The following is a 17,648-nucleotide window of genomic DNA, read 5'->3' on the forward strand; positions in this document are numbered from 1 at the left end:
AGGAAAAAGTCTGTCAGGAGCAGAGACGTGTATAAAAGAAACCATTAGAGAGGAATTCCAAACTTCCATCTGGACGCTTTGCAGTATGAACTTGTGTAGTAGATGAATATGCATAAGGACGCAGGGAGGCTAGGTTAGGAAAAAAAAGAGATCAACCCCACCCGAATAATGTGTGGCCACCCCCTCCTGCAGGTCCACACCCTCTGGCTGCCATTCAGCTCATCTCTGCCCTGAGCGCAGTTTTACTGTTGCTCACAGTGTTGCCAGGCATCTCTGGAAGAGGAGGTGCAGTGAAGGAGGAGGAGGAGGAGAAGAAGAAAAAGTTTAACCCTCAGTGTGTGTCTGTGTGAGTGTGAGCCTGTGTGTGTGTGTGTTTGCCTTGTGCTCCTTCAGCAAGCAGAGGCAGGACACTTGCCAGACGTGGAGCTCATCTGAAGTAGATTAAAGCCCTGGAGAAGAAGGATCCCCAGTGATCCAGCTGCGTTGGCGCTCGGCTCAGCGCTCCACAGCTTCACTCGTACATGTACCAGCAGCTCCTCTGTTTTTTGTACTCGACTCCAAAAATATTTTCCAAACTCCAGAGGGCAAGCGAGGAGAAGTAGGTGCTGAGAAAGAAGTCTGTCCTCCTCCCTCATAACCTGGTAAATGCTCCTTTTTACACTTTAAATGAGGCTCCAGTGCTGCTTGTGTGTTATAGATTGAACTTCTTTATAGACAAACTGTAATAAAAAAGAGAATTCTGAGCCACGGTGGGATTTAAAGGGTTAACACGCAGCATTAATGTGCATGAAAGTTTGTGTGAATCTTGAACAAACGGCCTTTTGAAACAGTCTTCATCTCTTCATTTGAACTTTCTTTTCAGATGTTTTGCTCCTACAGGCTTGAACGTTTGCTTACTTGTTACAAAACTATGTTGCAATTATGGGTGCAAAAAGAAAAAAAAAAAAAAGAAAAGAAAAACCCACAAGGCATTTTCCATCATCCTTTATGTTTAAGGGATTGATCCCAGAGCCCAACCCAAAGCCTTCCTCCACACAGGAGCCGGTGGAGATCAGCCCTCACTGGGACTTGAACCTTTCTGGGGCAATGTTTCCTCTCTCTTTTTTTTTTTGCGTAATGGCGGTCGGATCACATCGAAAACACACTCCTCTAGATCTCTGACACACTAATCGCCATTTTGACAAGGAGCCTTTGCTCACTGATCTTGTGACATATCAGGCCTGTGCTGCCTGTTCTCCTCTGGGCAGAGTTTAGCTTCTGTTCAAAGGGAATTTGCAAAACAGATGAGTTCATGTCTGCTGATGCATGTCTCTCTTTCTCCCTCTCTCTCTCTCTCTCTCCTTCTCTCTTTCTCACTCTCTCTCTCTCTCTCTCTCCTACTCTCTCTCTCTCTTTCTCCCTCTCTCTCTCTCTCTCTCTCTCTCCCTCTCTCTCTCTCTCTCTCTCTCTCCTCTTCTGACCTTGTGCCCGTGTGCCTCTAATAAGCAGGGCCACAGCTGTAAAGTCAGGCCTAATCCAGTGATCCAGTGACTGAAGGGTTGGGGCTGTTTGTCCTTGTATAGTCGGCCTGTGTGGGGCGATGAGGGCTTTTCCTATTGTGAGTTATTCACAACCGCAAAACTTCTCCCCTCCTTCCTCAGAGCGCTGCAGGGGATGAAAAGAATGTCTTAGTCATTTCTGCCTGTGCAGATCTTCACACTGGGTTGGGTTTGCAGGCTTTCCAATGTGAACATAAACTTTTTCCAGGCATGCACTGACAGTGTGTGACTCCTGGTGAGCTCAGGCTCTCTCCAGATTCCACATCCACACTTTTCTGCCTGTAGATTCTTTGCTGCAGTAGTGAGTCTGCTTTGATCGCCAGGTGTTCTGGATTTTTTAACTGCTTTATTCTGGACTTTTACGGTTTGGTTTAACTCCTGTGTGTCTGCGTGTGTGTGTGTCTTCTTTCCTCTCTGTGTTTCAGAGTGGGGCGACTGACTCGACCCAGACTTCAAAAGAACCTGCCCTCACTCCCCTCAGTGTGTGCAGGGCTGTTTCCAAGGACGACTGAGCGACTTCACATAAATACAGGAAACACCTGAAGGTTTTCCAAGGTTCGACCCTAGGAAATACGACAACATAAACACAGACACAACTCTGACACTGATCTGATCTCCGTAACAATCTCCTTGTCGTTCCTTTAGAAAATGTCACGTTGGGGACGGAAAAATGTGAAGAAGACACCCGAGGTGATCCGTACTGTGACTGAAGGGCTCAAGTCCCTGTACCGTAAGAAGCTGCTGCCTCTGGAGCAGTTTTACGGTTTCCATGACTTCCACTCCCCAAGTCTTGAGGATGCCGATTTTGATAACAAACCCATGGTGCTGGTTGTTGGACAGTACTCCACAGGAAAGACCACCTTCATCAAGTAAGCCTGCTCATCTTCGTCAAACACCTCAGGATTTAAATTTTAGCACTAATATCTAATGAATGTGGTTGAATGAAGGTGTCGTGTGTGAAGTAAGCATTAACAGGCAGCATCGTGTGTGTGTGTGACTGGCAGGTATCTACTGGAGCAGGATATTCCCGGGAGCAGGGTGGGGCCTGAACCCACCACCGACTGCTTCACTGCCATCATGCACGGCGAGGTGGAGAACGTCATCCCCGGGAACGCCCTCATCGTCGACCCGAACAAGCCTTTCCGCAAGCTTAACCCTTTCGGAAACACCTTCCTCAACAGGTGAGCGGGAAAGACATCGCTCGCAGTTTAGACGCCCAGATGTGGAAACAACGTGGACTGGACAGAGTGTGTGAGAGAGAACATAGAGGGGAAGGCAGAGCAGGGAAGGAGAGATAAGAGAAAATGTGTGTGAGTTTTTAGGCTGGATGGAATTTTCAAGTCCTCGTGCCAAATTTCGGAGCGGGGAGGCACTGGGCCTTATTTGTGGAAAAACTGAGAGGGGAAGCGATATCGCCGCAGAAGGTGATGAAAGGGGGGAGCTGCCATGTACGTAAGCTCAGAGACCAGGGTCAGGGGGGCTCCACGGCCCCTCGGGGTCGAGACAAACAAGTGAGGTCACACACACTCACACACTCAGGCAGGCTTCATGAAACCCTAGCACTCGGCTCTGTTTACTGTCTGGCCTGAGTTTGTTTTTCCGCTGATGTAAACTAACTGAGGAAATCATACATTCTGAGTAAAGTCCATTCCCGTCGTTAGAAACCTGCACTTAAGCGAGCAGGAGAGGCCAGACGTGTCAGGAATGCACCCCGCTCCAAAGAGGAGAAGAAGAAGACGGTGAAGTTCTGATGCCAGTTTTCCCAGTTTTCCCTCTCTACCTCTGCTGGGTGTGTTTGTCAACGTATTTGCGTCTCTCCTTTTGCGTCGACTTCCTGTTCTGGGACCCCGGTGGGCTCGTTAGGCTCATAAGCTGCAGGAAGTGGCGTTGTTGTTCCAAGCCACACATCGTTAGCGAGCCTTATTGTTTGATTCTGGCAGAAGTGGTCATTTTCCTTCAGGAAGCGCAGAGCACCGAGCGGCCCGGCTCCACACAATGGCCCGCTGTAGGAGGGGAGGGGTTAGGACGGGGCCGCTTCCAATCTGCTCCTTAGATCACATTTGCTCTCTGTGATAACGTATCGCTGTGGTTCACGTGGTCCAGATTCCACAGAGTGTATCAGACAAAACCTGACCTCACTGACTCTGGGTTGAAGTAAAGCATTTATAACATTCTTTCTGCCGATGATGCCAGATTCCAGTGTGCCCAGATGTCCAACCAGGTCCTGGAGAGCATCAGCATCATCGACACGCCGGGCATCCTGTCCGGGGCCAAGCAGAGAGTGAGCCGAGGTGAGCGCAGCAGCAGCAAAGGTGAGGAGAGAAGCATGGGGGGGCCTTCAGAGACACGTACCCCCGAAAGCTCACATCACAAACTCATCCCTCTGGCACGCCTGGCTAACTCCTGGGACCCATGCTGCCGATCTGTCACAATAACACTTGGAAACGGGACGAGCACAAACTCTCAGCGGTACACAGAGCGGCAATAAAAACTCTAATCAGAAACAGAAATAGAGCAGAAGGAATTCTGTCAGCACATCTGAAGGAATGTACGGTTGAGACGCAACTTTATTCTCTATCTATCAATCTGTCTCTCAACAGTTATTCATTCTTCTCTGCACCATCGTTTAACTCATTATTACAAAATCCATTATGCATGGACGACTAACAACATCCAACAAACTAAAGTTAAAGCTGCATATAAACATTATGGGTAAGTTACACTGTGACAGTTCTGGGTAAGAGGTGTGAAGGGTTTGTGTCTGTGTCGACCTTCTCTCCTCTCCTGCCTGTGATTTCGTTGTATTGTGTTGATCTCTCTCTCTCTCTCTCACACACACACACACACACACACACACACGCAGACACACAAATTATCCAGCCTCTGTGTGTCCAAACAGGCTACGACTTCCCAGCTGTGCTCCGCTGGTTTGCCGAGCGCGTGGATCGCATCATCCTGCTGTTTGACGCCCACAAACTGGAGATATCAGACGAGTTCTCCGAGGCCATCGGGGCGCTGAAGGGCAACGAGGACAAGCTGAGGGTGGTGCTCAACAAGGCGGATATGGTGGGCACCCAGCAGCTGATGCGTGTGTACGGGGCACTCATGTGGTCCCTGGGGAAAGTCTTCAACACCCCGGAGGTCCTGCGCGTCTACATCGGCTCCTTCTGGTCCGAGCCGCTGATGGTTGCCGACAATCGCAAGCTGTTTGAGCTGGAGGAGGAAGATCTGTTTGCCGATATCCAAAATCTTCCTCGCCATGCAGCTCTGCGTAAGCTGAATGACCTGGTGAAGAGGGCGCGTCTGGTTAGGGTGAGTGACTCACAACGCATGTGTTTTAGTTTTGTCCCCATGTGTGTGTTCACTATGGGAGGCCTCTGCTCTCCCTGTTTGTCATCACCTCATCTGTATTTAACTGAGAGGGATTAAATCTCTTGTCAACCTCTTAATAAAGAAAACAGGCCAAGGAGAATTGTCTGCCGTCTAAACCGGCCTTGTTCTGCTTCTGTGAACCTCAGGTCCACGCCCACATCATCAGCTATCTGAAGCAGGAGATGCCCTCCGTCTTCAGGAAGGACAATAAAAAGAAGAATCTGATCTACCAGCTGCCAGTGATTTTCTCTAAGATCCAACTGCAGCACAACATCTCTGCTGGAGACTTCCCCGACTCTACCAAGATGCAGGTCAGTCTGGGTCAGAGGCCCAAAGGCTTCTCTTAACCACCTTATTATCTCTAACAACTCTTCATTCTACTGGCTAATAAAGGCTTTTCATCGTTTCCTCTCAAGGAGCAACTCATGGTCCACGACTTCACTAAGTTCAAGACCCTGAAGCCGAACCTGATGGTGGCCCTGGACGAGCTGCTGTCCTCTGACATCGCTAAGCTGATGCCCCTGCTGCGGCAGGAGGAGCTGGAGGCAGGTGACATGCCGGGTGTGCAGGGCGGGGCCTTCCTGGGAACCCGCTGCGGACCCTTCAATGAGGGAGAGCCATTCGCCCAGGAGAACGGAGAGGGAGGCGAGGAGGACGAGGACTGGGTGGTGACCAAAGACAAGCCCAAATACGATGAGATCTTCTATAACCTGGTACCCAATGAGGGGAAGCTGAGCGGCAACAAGGCTAAGGACTGGATGGTGAGCTCCCGCCTGCCCAACTCCGTGCTGGGTCGCATCTGGAAGCTGTCAGACGTCGACCGCGACGGCATGCTGGATGATGAAGAATTCGCCTTGGCCAGTCATCTGATTGAAGTCAAGCTGGAGGGCCACGGTCTTCCCCCCGAGCTCCCGTCCCGTCTGATCCCGCCGTCAAAACGCAGGCAGAAGGGATCCGACGCATAATGTGAGGCAGTTCCCCGATGCTGAGACTCTTTTCTGCTCACTTACGTACAGAGGAGAGGTGACATCCTGTGTGAAAGAGAGAACTAAAGGGAGTCGCGAAGACTTTGTAAAGACATAGAACGAGCCCTGAACCCGGCACCGTGACCCCGACTCCCCCGACCTCCGTCCATACCGTCCAGGTTGGTGTCGCACTCAAGCTGCAAGCTCAGGAGTGTGTAGCGTTTGGGTGGTGGTGCCGGTTTCTTTGCAGATGATGTCATGATCTCCCTTTATGTTCTCTCAAGTTTATGATAGGAAATATCCTCATTAATGTCCATGATTAATGGACAGAAGGATCAGGATTTCACCTCTCCTCTCCTGTACTCATGCTACTGTTTCTATATCTTCTTGCCCCCCCCCCCCCCCCCCCCCCCCCCCCCCACCCACACACACACACACACACACACATCAGTATGCTGTATGTGGGAGTCAGGCTTGGCAAGTGTCTCACTGCAGAAGATAATTTAGGAGTCACACGGTTCCAGTTCTGCCCTCTGGCGCCATTTAGTTTGCTTTTGTGATGAGCTTGAGAAATTATCTGCTTGTTTGCTCAACAGGAGTGAAAACACGAGAGAGAGAGCGAGTAGGCTGGCGAGCAATGTTTAAAAAAAATGTACAAGGAAACTTTTCTGTATTCAAACTTATTAAATCTATATTTACATTCCTACAGTGACCAGAGAGACACAGTGTTACGTTTAGCCATAATGCTCCTGTCAGTTTTGCGAGTGTATAATCCACGTTACTATGACAACTATCAGCCCCACTGTGCTCAAACTGACGTACTCGTAGTATTCTCAACTCAAAAACAGCTGTTTGCGTTTCACCTTAATGCTTTACATGCCACCTTGTTTTCCTTCTTATTTGCATCCACTTCATGTTATTGTGTAACTGTTGCTGTTGTTGTTGTTGTTGTATTCGTGCAGGAGGACCTCAGTTGTATACGAATGTCACACACTATGGTGACATTTACAACAAGACTGATGATTGATATAGATTACTGAACACTGTACACGGCGCCACCAACTGTCCTCATGTTAACTATCATCATAACCAAATAAATGCCCTGACTGTGTGTGTGTGTGTCTGTGTGTGTGTTTGTCGCTTGGTTAGTAACTCCTTTGTCCCGCTGGCTTTCCGTTAACAATATATTCTCTCAGCATAGAGCTCCGGCCGTCTCTCAGTGACAAACCAGATAAACATTGACTCACACTCGGCCCTGCCAAGTCCCCATACCACCATTTTCCACGGCTCCCCCTCTTGTCTCTCCCCCCTCTTCCTCCCCTCCTCCTCATGCCATAGCTCTGTCTCACACACAGTTACACGCAACACGTTTCCCCTCAGTTCTACGTTGGCATGGTACGCCTTTTTACTTTTCCGTTTAAGCTGTCTGACTCCCTGGTGGAGTCTGTGTTTTGCATAAGTCTTTTAAGGATCGCGGGAGAAGGGGGTGGTCTCCTCTCCTCCCTTTCCACTCCTCCATGGAAAGACACACAAATGAGAAACAGAGGCCGTACACTCCTTTCCCCGCCGCTCTCTGGCTTACAGTGACTCACATGCGAGGAATGTGGTGGGTTGGCCTCAAGAGTTATTAATATCTCCTTTCCTAGGGTCCGCTAAGTTTCCTTGGGCTTACTCACAGGATCTAGACACTGTACCTTTATGAACCGCTTCCCTGTATTCGCAGCGTTCCTGAGCTGGACCTGCTGAGCACCACACCCTCTCCTGTGTGTTTGCATGTTGGGAAGAGGAACTGTGAAATACTGTAGGAACGGTGCAGCAGAAAAATCTCTCCTTCTCTCTTTTGTGCCCTTTTGCCATTCAGTGCCCACTGCCAACCTAGTGAGCAGAGTCAGATAAACATCTAGGTCTCTACTGGGTTATGTAGACTTCTGTATAACGAGCTGTAACTCCGGCTGAAGCAGTGAAGTCCGACCGCCATCGAACAACCCCAACATCCAGACTTCCTCTGCCAAACTGGGGTCTCCGTGTACGTCACTGTGTTTATGTGGGGAATTCCTCAAAGGAGAAACACGAGTGGGGCGAAAACCCGAGGACCGCAAGGCTGCAGAGGGGCGACACCCGGTGGACACAGAGGTCAGGGCAGCCCTTCACTGCTGCAGCACACCAGCCTGACTGTAGGGGGCAGTGTGGAGGCTCATCAGTCCTCTGCTGTAGGTTGGATTTGATTCCCGTTTATTATTTGATCATAAATGAACGCATACGGGTTGACAGTGATGTAAGGTTTATTATTTATCTGAAGAGATGAGCAAACCATATTTACTAACTCATGACACGTTTAGAAACTGGTGTGCAAAACCTAAAATGTTCTGCAAGACCAAGAGAGCAAACTCCATACAAAGTGTTATAGTATCAAAGACAAGTTACACAAAATATAGCACACATCTCTTCTGCTGAGTCGTTCCTGTATCCTTCACACGTGATAAGGCTGACTGATTCATTACTGTATTCGAAAGAGCATTGGAAAAAGTCCTTTTTTATTTTACAAGTATTTGCAAAGCGCTGAAGCTTAGAAGCTGAAATGATTCTTGATGTCCTTGATCTGCTTCATCATGTCCGCTATCTGCTGTCCCTGTTCCTTGAGGACACCTTGGACCACCTTCTTCTGGTGGACATTGAGTGAGACGGTGGCCCTGGTTGAAGGAGCTCCCTTGTCCACCTGCGTCTTCTGGTACTCCATCTTCATGTTCACCTGTTTGATGCAGTTGTCCAGGTGTTTCAGCTGGTCTTTCATGGTCTGCAGCTCCTTCTTCATGTCCTTCTCGCTGTCTGACAGGACGGGCAGCTTGCTCTGCAGGCCGCCCAGCACATTCTTCACTCTGTTCATGATGGTTTCTTGGCGATACTTAGCGTCTTCGTACTTGTCGGCCAGCCGCTCTGCTGCCTCTCTCAGACTCTTCCTCTCCTCCCTGCACAGAGCCATCTCCTCCAGCTGCTTGTCCTTCTGACCTGTGAGGAGCTTCACTCTTCTCTGCAGCTCTTCGCGGGCCGCGTCCTGTTTGAGGATGTATTCTTCCCTGAACACCTGTGTGGCTCTGCTCAGCAGCTGCAGACACTCTGACGGTGCCGGCGACGTGTCTTTGTCTCCGGCCCGGAGCACCAGAGGGTTGGTGGCGCTCCTTGTGAGGATGTTGCGGACGTGTTGCTCGAAGGAGTCTTCGGCCAGTCCACGCAGGGGGGAACTCTCAAAGCCTGCCCCCGGGTGAGAGCAGAGCAGGGGAGGAGACGGGGGCCGGATGGAGCTCAGCAGGGGCAGCAGCATGCACTCGTACGTGTTGGTGATGCAGGTCATGGTGGCGCCCAGGGAAAGGTCCGATATGATCAGGAAGCCACGCACGGGGGCCGACTCGCTGCTTATGAGCGGCCTGGTGCAGAGAATGTGCTCTACGATGCAGCGCTTCTCAGCCGCCAGCTCCTGCAGACTGTCTTTGTCCTCCTCGCCCGACTGTAGGAACTTGTGCAGCTTGTTGACCCAGATGAGGCCCACACTGTGCACCCCGGCCTCGTGGGTGCAGTGGTACCGGTGCTGGCACAGGGGGTCTCTGTGCAGGCGGATGGGGCAGGTAAAGTCCAACTCCTGAGGATCCTCATCCTCCGCCGTGGCAACTTTGAGGGTGAGCTCCAGCTCCACACACTCAAACACGTAGAGAGCCGGGATGGGCCCGGAGCCTCGGGTCCACTTCTGCACCGCCCCGGTCTCGTCCTCTTCCTCAGACTCCAGGACGATGCAGTGATAAAGTGTCCCCGCTTCCGTGGCGATCACCAGGATATTTGGCACACAAGGCAGGCAGAGAATGGCACAAGCATCGTAACCATAGTTATCTTCTGCTGCGGGGTACATGGGGAGGGGCCCCACCGACTTACTGATGCTCAGGACGTTGCCCTGGCTCGTATAGTTGACGAAGGTCTCGCCATTCTCATACAGGATGTACAGAGGGTAGACCAGCTGCTCTTTGGACGACTGGACCGCCAGGTGACGGTTGGAGGAGACGGGTCCAAAATCGAACGCTACGGCGATCTCACCCAGAGACGCTGCGTAGGAGCGAGCGGGAGGATGCACGCAGCAGTCTTCCTCAGACTGGGACAGAGGCAGCACTCTGGCAGGCGTCTGGGGCGACTTCAGGCCATAGAACCTGGAGGTGCAAGATAAGACCGTCAATAAACATGACCCGTGCCAAACCACAGATCAGAAAGTAACACATTTCTAGCTTCTGTAATAATATGAAACATTTATATAACTTATATAACTACATTGATTCATAACTTAACATTATTGTAGCATAACAAATTGTAACTCTTATATTCCCCTCAGCCTGGTCTAGTCTCTATTTCACACGTGTGTTACTCGTCCAGTGCAGAGTGTAGATGAAGATAAGGATGAAGATGTGTACCTGATGGTGTTATCGGAGGTGAGCAGCACCAGCAGAGGCTCCTCGGTCTCGCTCGGGTACCAGGCCGCCTGCCGGAGACTCAGAGCCGGCGAGCTGCTAAAGACGCGCTCGGCCACCGGGATGGTCCGGCAGTTGATCTCCCGCCGGCCGCCCTCGAAGTCCGACCGCTTCCCCCACCGCTGCGGGAGCTCCAGCACCGAGGCCACGCGCGGCCCGACCAGCGCGACGTGGTGCTGCGTGGGGCTGAGGATGACGCGGCTCACCTCGAACAGCGGCGGGTTGTTGCACCGCAGGGTCTGATAGCTCCCGCTGCTCTGCTCCGAGTTCAGCTGCCGTAGGTTGGTGGTGTAAAAGGCGCGTTCCGCATCGTCCCACACGAAGAAGTCCGCCCCCAGACAGAAGGTGAGGTTCTTGGCGGTCTTCCTTCCATTCTCGCTGGGCTCCCAGTTCACCGTTTCGCGCAGTTTGTTGAATATTTCGTGATTTGGTAAATCACTCAGCCAGCGTTCCGCGCCGGATGCCGCCATCTTGATTCAACGGCCGCCCGAACAGGAAGTTGTTTTTTTTTTATTATTATTAGCTAACTTTATTTACAACAAGGAGATTCAGAATCTACCTGAGATTGAAAATCTAATTATAAACTCAAACACCCACAGCTAAGAACAACTTTAAGCTTCAGTCCGTTAAATTAATAACTGTTGTCGTTGCACTTCGTCTTGCTTCCTGTGTAAATGTAAAAGTGTAAATGTGTCACTTCTTGGCCAACTTCTTTTTTAAATGTTTAATTCGAAAACACGAAATAACAAAGTCAAACTTTCAGCCAGAAAACTGCTGTTTCTTATGTCGTTTACAGCCTTTCAGTGTCTGCAGCTACTGAAAAGAAACGAGTGATGCCATCGAAACTACCAAACCTAGAATAAACCAATAACCATACAAGTTAAAAGAGTGATGTCATCCAAACTGCCCGGTTAAAACAATGATGTCATACGTAAAGATGTCAGAACTCTACATCTTTGATTTTATGAAATACTGATCACCCAGTTCGTCTCTTACAGATAAATGAAAACGGCGTATAATGGTTTACTGGTTTTACACTGTTAGGAATAAAATAAAGATATTCAAGGAGCAAATAAACGAAATCTTCTAAAAAAAATAAAGTGGTAATAATTCAATTTTCTTTGTCCAGTATGGTAGAACCGGCCCAAATAAAATGGCTTTATCACAATGTGAGTATGGCTCGTTGGTCTAGGGGTATGATTCTCGCTTAGGGTGCGAGAGGTCCCGGGTTCAAATCCCGGACGAGCCCTCCTTTGGTTGCCGTGCCTGTACATGAACGCATGATTCAGATCCATGAGACCTTTTCCCTTTTTGCTGTACTCCTTCGCCCGCCGAAATCAGACAGACCTCATTTCCCTTTCTTGAATTAATAGATCAATAACCTGTCACATTGATTTCCATGAAACAGCAATACAGTCAAGATTTCAGATTCAAGTTCACTTGCTGACATTCAATGATTAAAACTACTTCATCTGGCCAGAGTGGTAGGTGGAACACTTAGTAGCAACTTGATTAGAGTGATTATTTTATTTTATCACAGTATGTCACCTGTGCTGTTCCGTAGCAAGATGCTCCATAAGATTGGTCCCTAAATGTGAATCAAAGAGGGGGGAGAACTCAGTGTGACCACCTTTGCTCCACAAAAACATCAACGTCATTAACAGTTTCTCACGATATCAAGGCTTTAAAAGGCGATTCATTTCTAGACCAGCAGAAGGCAGCGATGGGCTAATATATCGCCGAGTCTAGCAGAAACAAAAAGAAGAAGACGCTCTGCCTCGTCCAATCAGGTCTTCGGACGGACGGGCAGTTTTACGACAATCATTTGCCGTATTCCAGCGGCCGGTGTCGTGTATTTTGCAGAATCACTATGGCGCTGAGAGAAACTGCGGGGCTCTATGAGACCCTGAAGACGGAATGGAACAAGAAAAGCCCAAACCTGAGCAAATGCGGAGATCTTTTGACAAAATTGAAGGTAAAGTATCTGTTTGTTGCCGTCCCACTAACCAGGGCGCGCTGTTTACGCTCAAACGCTAGCTATGTCTGCTAGCTGTGCTCGCTAAGGTTGCTAAGTTAGCATAGTGAGGCTAAAGGGCTTCAGACAACAACACTGATGTTTATGAGCCGTTTGTGCCTCTATTTTTACTACATGCGTCATTATATGTTACAGTTTTACCTATTTGGTTATGAATTTCATTAATTCAGGGTCGCATTTCCCCTCATCTTTGTTTAGTCATCATTCCGAGTGTCAGCCTGGAACTGATTCATCATTTGAAAGAAGATAACGATGTAGTAATTGTATCATAAGACAAACCGTCATGTTGTCAACGTTCTACCAAAGTTGTTGTTTTACTAAATAAGTAAAAGTCACATACAGACGGTCCATCTAGAACAGCAAATTCATAAATCCGCTGGAAATTAAAGTAATTTACTATTTGTTTCAATAGAATTTAGTCTAATATTATCCCTTAACTGCGGAAAATAAGAGTTACAGCCAAGGACACATTTACTTTAATACAATAATATATCTTTTAATATATTTGTGGACATTTATATGTTTGATAAGTAAATATTTTGCAGGTTATAGCAGCATACTAAACCCGATTTATCAGAACCGTTTGCCATCTAACTAAGTCTGTGAATGGATCAAATCTAAGCTGATAAAATGATACTGAAGTCTCTAAGCAGCTCTTTGAAGCACAATCATGAGGTCATCATTAGGTCTTTGGGTTTTTTCTCTGGGTTACTAATCTATTAATCAAATCATTTTCAGCTGTCTGTTGTTGACATGAGGCCCACATAAACTGATTGTAATATGATGATGTCACCTCTTTACAGATTTCCTTACTGGAGCTGAACTTTTTACCCACCGGTGGCTCTGCACTCGCTAAGCAGCAGCTCACATTAGCTCGTGAGTATGAACAAGAACAGATATTCCATATTCCTGGACACATCTTAAGTAAAGTGACTGTTTTCACATAATCCTCACTAATCCAGATTTCTCTCTTGTGTTTCAGGTGATGTCCTAGAAATCGGTGCCTTGTGGAGTATCCTCAAGAAGGACATCCCATCCTTTGAGAGATACATGGCCCAGCTGAAATGTTACTACTTTGATTACAAGTAATGATGATTGTTCAGCTTTGACCATGATGCAGTGTGGTGTTGTTATGTGTTCTCTAACCTTCCGATTCGTTTCCCGTTCCTCCTGTAGGGACGAGCTCCCCATGGCCGCCTACATGCACCAGTTACTTGGGCTGAACCTGCTCTTCCTGCTATCGCAGAACCGTGTGTCTGAGTTTCACACAGAGCTGGAGCGGCTGAGTGCACGAGATATCCAGACCAACGTTTACATCAGACACCCAGTTTCCCTCGAGCAGGTGCCAAATATTATACAACCAAATGTTTCAATGGACAACATGGAGACAGCCAATCCAAAGTTTTTATACATAATTTAGAAATTAATAAAGCTGTTCAGGTGTGAAGGTTTGGTGGAACAGCATACTTAGACAAATGTCAGTGCAGCACCCTGTAATAATTCATGAAAATCACTCTACTCACCACTTTAATAATCATTTATTTTTCTGTTATTTATTTCATATTTTCTCCTGCTCTTTTCAGTACTTAATGGAGGGAAGCTACAACAAGGTATTCCTGGCCAAAGGGAACATTCCGGCTGAAAGCTACACCTTTTTTATAGATATCCTGCTTGACACAATTCGGTAAGGATCCAAATGCACACACACACCCTGTCATTAACAGTGTCACTGTTCTTTGCTGTTTGCTTTTTCCATGAGTTCACTTAGGTTCTCAAAGGGGAAACTGAGACACCCGTTGATGTCCTTTGGCTCTTTGTACATTTGTACACGCTGTGTGGTGCATAACTTCTTAATCTGACCTTTTGTGTTGCAGTGATGAGATTGCAGGTTGCATAGAGAAAGCCTACGAGCAGATCCAGTTCAGTGAGGCCACACGGGTGCTGTTCTTCAGCTCCCCCAGTAAGATGACAGACTACGCCAAAAAGGTACGCTCAGTGAGAGAATGTTCATCACTTTGAACTGTTAATCCGTTTTTTGTGTACCCTTACTGTATGTTGAAGGTGAAAATGAATCCCTTTCTCTTTCAGAGGGGCTGGAGTTTGAGCCCAGGCGGTCTTTACTCTTTTACCAGCCAGCAGCAGCGGACAGAAGAGGTGACCATCCCCTCCACAGAGCTGGCACAGCAGGTCATCGAATACGCACGGCAGCTGGAAATGATCGTGTAAACCCGCCATTTCCTTTATCAGATTTTCACATAAGTCCTCGATCCAGAATCTATACGCGTCGGCTCATTATCAACCACAATAAACTTCTTTTCCATCATCATGCTGTGACTTTGCCTCTGTCAGACAAAACACATCACCACAACGGAACCATTTTCTTTCTAATTTAAGCAAATTCTTTTTGTAAACAAAGTTCATTTTGTCCTTTGTGGAGCTCACAGAAATGTATTGCCCTTGCCTTGTATCCTAGCAACAGCCAGAGAATTGCCATTGAAGTTTGTGAGTGTTTTCTAAATGGCAGTGCCTCTTCCTCCCTCCATGGTTTGTAATCCAATTGATCTGAAAAATCTTTGTCTGCAATAAATAATTCAGTATAATGAACTTTTTGAATTATTGTCCATTTCAGTTTTTTTGATAAACAACTAACTTTTTTGGAAACTTTACATTTATGGAGGAACTTCAGTAATACAGAACAAATTACTGATGTGGCGGAATCATGTGATTGATCTTCTCAGCGTCCTGCTCACTGAGTATCTCCTCTCCTGTGGCTCTGCTGAACCAGCTGAGGTTGTTGCTGTGGTGACTCGTGGGGGCTCACCTGTAGATGAGGCACGTGACACACCTGTGGAGGAGCTGGACAAAGATTAATGGCTGCAGCTGAGGATGACTGGTTCAACACCACAGTGTGGAGCGGGATGAAGGTTTTCTATTGCTGTCTGTCCTCTTTAGTGTTTGTGTTGTGTGTTATCTGTCTGTTTTACAAACATGTGATTTTGCAGTTATTAGAATCCAGATTAGGTCACTAATTAGATCACTACATTCTGGAGCTATTCTGCATTCATTTCCAGGCCTTTGAAGTGACAAAGAAAGAAGTTATGCAGGCCACAATCAAAACATGTCTCCTGGAATCCTAAACAGAAGTGGGATGCAGTCATAACAGTGAGGCCTGGTTTCTTTTGCAGATATGTAGCCCGTCTCTCTCTCCACAACACTTGGCTTCTTCAGGGTTTTATACTTTGTAAGTTTCATACTAAGGTAAGTTGATTTAATATGAATAGTTTTAGTCCTGACTATGTTGCTGATGTTATGTCCACTTTGTCACAGGCCTTCCTCTGGTTCCGTCTCCACCTCCACCCGTGAAACATGAAGTCCACGTGTGCGCATGCGTATCAGACTGTGGCGATCTTCACCGCTGTCCGTGGTGCTGAAACACAAGTGTCCCTCCCTCCACTCAGTCAGACGGAGGAGCTTTAACCAACGGGTGTCAGCAACTCAACGTCAGTCCTTGAAGGTATTGCTATTTCGTGGTTATTGGTGAGAACGGTGACTGTTATTGATTTGTTAATTCAAGCAAAATAGCAGTGTGGCGCGAGTAACAAAGTCCAGAGGAGGTGTCATGTATCTGAATTAGAAAACGTGCAGAGAACAGGGCTCGTCCGGGATTTGAACCCGGGACCTCTCGCACCCTAAGCGAGAATCATACCCCTAGACCAACGAGCCCGTAGAGGTGCGCGAGGCGCCGACCAGTCAGCTGGGTGAGTTTCATTCAATTGTTTCCCTTGGTAACACAAAAGTAAATTCCGGGTTTAATTTCGTCATTAGTTTAGACGAACTCCTTTTCATAAGTCAGATTTTCAAGTGCATACTTCACAAAGGCTAATTTCATTTTAATGTAGTCTACCTTAATTTCCAGTTTCTCAAAGGAATAATCTACTTTACCTGAATGATGTTTGAATTCTGCACTGAATTCACTTCCAGCATATGAATTATATTAGGTTTCTAAAACAAACTTAAATAAATGAAGTTACTATAAATATTGAGTTGAATTAAAATATCATACACTCAAATTACGTGTGTGTGTGTGTGAGAGAGAGAGAGAGATTTACAAACTTACATGACATATACATTTTAAAACTACATACAATAGTCTCACAGTGTTTTCAGATCAGATGTCCTTCACACCTACAGTTCAAGTCCAGATCTGAGCTCTGCGTTCATTTGGGACAATTTACACTTATGAATGTGAAAATGTCCAAAAATCATATATAAATTCAGCAAAACGACAGTTCGTCTCCATATTTCCATCAAAACAGTACACAGCGCCCCCTACAGCCACAGGAGCCTCCACATGGCTGCAGCACTCAGTCTGTACATGAGAGAGGAGCTGTGACGATCAGGCTGAGTTTGTCTTAATGACTATTAGTGTGTTAGTATCAAATACTAGAACAGAATCTGACACAATCACTTAAACTGGAGAAACACTGTGACGTTTAAACGATGATAGAGTAACGTGAGGTCACTGTGAACACATCTGTACTTCAACTTGAGCCTTAAGCCTCAGACTGAGCTGTTAGGTGAAGATGAAGATGAAGATGGCTGATCCTCTCTGTGATCAGGCTGCTGTCCGTGGTGCTGAAACTTTTGCCCACAGTGGAACAGCTGATGCTTTTATAGCTCCTGCTGCCATATAGTGAGCATGGCAACAGAGTATACAGAGATACAAAGTCAGAGCTGGAGACACAAAGACAGCTGAGTGTGTGTTTGTGCCCTGAACGCTGCCCGCTCGTTATTCTACACAGCTGCTTTTTGTTTGGTTTTAACAATGAACGTGATGTCATTGATACTTTACCACAGGAAGTAATATGAAAGGGAGACTGGTATTATTTTAATCATTGATAAAAAAAAATAAAAAATAAAAAAACCTCAGCGCGAGCCTATAACAGCAAAAGCCGCGATGCTGTCAATGATTAGTGCGGATGTGTTGGCATAGGGCAGGTAGAGTGAGAGGGGGAGCGAGGGAGGGAGTGATTTGGAGAGAGAGGGAGAGAGAGAGAGAGAGAGAGAGAGAGAGAGAGAGGGAAGGAGGGAGAGAGAGAGAGAGAGAGAGAGGGAGAGAGAGAGAGGGAGGATGCTGCCAGCGGAAAATGGCTGCTGCAACCTCAAGCCTATCCTGATACACCGAAACGACATCAAGGTGGAGAGAGAGAGAGAGAGAGAGAGAGCGAGAGAG

The 17,648-nt window shown here is 47.4% G+C and overlaps 3 protein-coding genes and 2 non-coding genes across 6 annotated transcripts; 3 read left to right on the forward strand and 2 right to left on the reverse strand.

Annotated features, from left to right (window-relative positions):
• The first annotated feature begins 123 nt into the window (after nucleotides 1-123).
• ehd2b (EH-domain containing 2b) lies at nucleotides 124-6,986 on the forward strand. 2 transcript variants are annotated; one of them, XM_076146038.1, is made up of 8 exons: nucleotides 124-641; nucleotides 1,964-2,093; nucleotides 2,184-2,407; nucleotides 2,543-2,719; nucleotides 3,732-3,850; nucleotides 4,438-4,850; nucleotides 5,057-5,221; nucleotides 5,327-6,986. In XM_076146038.1, the coding sequence occupies exons 3-8, from the start codon at nucleotides 2,187-2,189 to the stop codon at nucleotides 5,873-5,875; spliced, it is 1,644 nt and encodes a 547-aa protein (XP_076002153.1). In that variant the 5' UTR covers nucleotides 124-641; nucleotides 1,964-2,093; nucleotides 2,184-2,186; the 3' UTR covers nucleotides 5,876-6,986. The 2 variants fall into 2 exon arrangements, with proteins under 2 accessions (XP_076002153.1, XP_076002154.1); XM_076146039.1 differs by having other exon boundaries at nucleotides 126-641; nucleotides 3,732-3,829.
• A 1,160-nt stretch (nucleotides 6,987-8,146) lies between these two features.
• Nucleotides 8,147-10,895, reverse strand: nup88 (nucleoporin 88). The gene is made up of 2 exons (XM_076146507.1): nucleotides 10,324-10,895; nucleotides 8,147-10,065 (listed from the first exon to the last, which is right to left on the reverse strand). Exons 1-2 carry the CDS (start codon nucleotides 10,848-10,850, stop codon nucleotides 8,442-8,444), a joined length of 2,151 nt encoding a protein of 716 aa, XP_076002622.1. The 5' UTR covers nucleotides 10,851-10,895; the 3' UTR covers nucleotides 8,147-8,441.
• A 662-nt stretch (nucleotides 10,896-11,557) lies between these two features.
• trnap-agg (transfer RNA proline (anticodon AGG)) lies at nucleotides 11,558-11,629 on the forward strand. The gene has a single exon. It is a non-coding gene; the product is annotated as a tRNA-Pro (tRNA).
• Nucleotides 11,630-12,196: 567 nt separating this feature from the next.
• On the forward strand, nucleotides 12,197-14,738 carry psmd8 (proteasome 26S subunit, non-ATPase 8). The gene is made up of 7 exons (XM_076146040.1): nucleotides 12,197-12,355; nucleotides 13,219-13,291; nucleotides 13,398-13,500; nucleotides 13,592-13,757; nucleotides 13,999-14,099; nucleotides 14,290-14,401; nucleotides 14,504-14,738. The coding sequence occupies exons 1-7, from the start codon at nucleotides 12,251-12,253 to the stop codon at nucleotides 14,639-14,641; spliced, it is 798 nt and encodes a 265-aa protein (XP_076002155.1). The 5' UTR covers nucleotides 12,197-12,250; the 3' UTR covers nucleotides 14,642-14,738.
• Nucleotides 14,739-16,066: 1,328 nt separating this feature from the next.
• trnap-agg (transfer RNA proline (anticodon AGG)) lies at nucleotides 16,067-16,138 on the reverse strand. The gene has a single exon. It is a non-coding gene; the product is annotated as a tRNA-Pro (tRNA).
• Between the last annotated feature and the right edge of the window lie 1,510 nt (nucleotides 16,139-17,648).

This window comes from Genypterus blacodes, unplaced genomic scaffold, assembly GCF_046128005.1.
Source record: "Genypterus blacodes isolate CSIRO-AG114 ecotype Tasmania unplaced genomic scaffold, CSIRO-AGI_Gbla_v1 ptg000032l_1, whole genome shotgun sequence".
Taxonomy (NCBI): Eukaryota; Metazoa; Chordata; class Actinopteri; order Ophidiiformes; family Ophidiidae; genus Genypterus; species Genypterus blacodes.

What these genes read in the sequence shown, in the direction of transcription:
- ehd2b (XM_076146038.1), top strand. Translation starts at nt 2,187, where the DNA reads ATGTCACGTTGGGGACGGAAAAATGTGAAGAAGACACCCGAGGTGATC. An exon ending in GGAAACACCTTCCTCAACAG is followed by an intron (nt 2,720 to 3,731) that starts GTGAGCGGGAAA and finishes CGATGATGCCAG; the next exon opens with ATTCCAGTGTGCCCAGATGT. An exon ending in CCGACTCTACCAAGATGCAG is followed by an intron (nt 5,222 to 5,326) that starts GTCAGTCTGGGT and finishes TTTCCTCTCAAG; the next exon opens with GAGCAACTCATGGTCCACGA.
- nup88 (XM_076146507.1), bottom strand. Translation starts at nt 10,850, where the DNA reads ATGGCGGCATCCGGCGCGGAACGCTGGCTGAGTGATTTACCAAATCAC. An exon ending in ACCTCCGATAACACCATCAG is followed by an intron (nt 10,066 to 10,323) that starts GTACACATCTTC and finishes TTGCACCTCCAG; the next exon opens with GTTCTATGGCCTGAAGTCGC.
- psmd8 (XM_076146040.1), top strand. Translation starts at nt 12,251, where the DNA reads ATGGCGCTGAGAGAAACTGCGGGGCTCTATGAGACCCTGAAGACGGAA. An exon ending in ATCTTTTGACAAAATTGAAG is followed by an intron (nt 12,356 to 13,218) that starts GTAAAGTATCTG and finishes ACCTCTTTACAG; the next exon opens with ATTTCCTTACTGGAGCTGAA. An exon ending in GCAGCAGCTCACATTAGCTC is followed by an intron (nt 13,292 to 13,397) that starts GTGAGTATGAAC and finishes CTTGTGTTTCAG; the next exon opens with GTGATGTCCTAGAAATCGGT.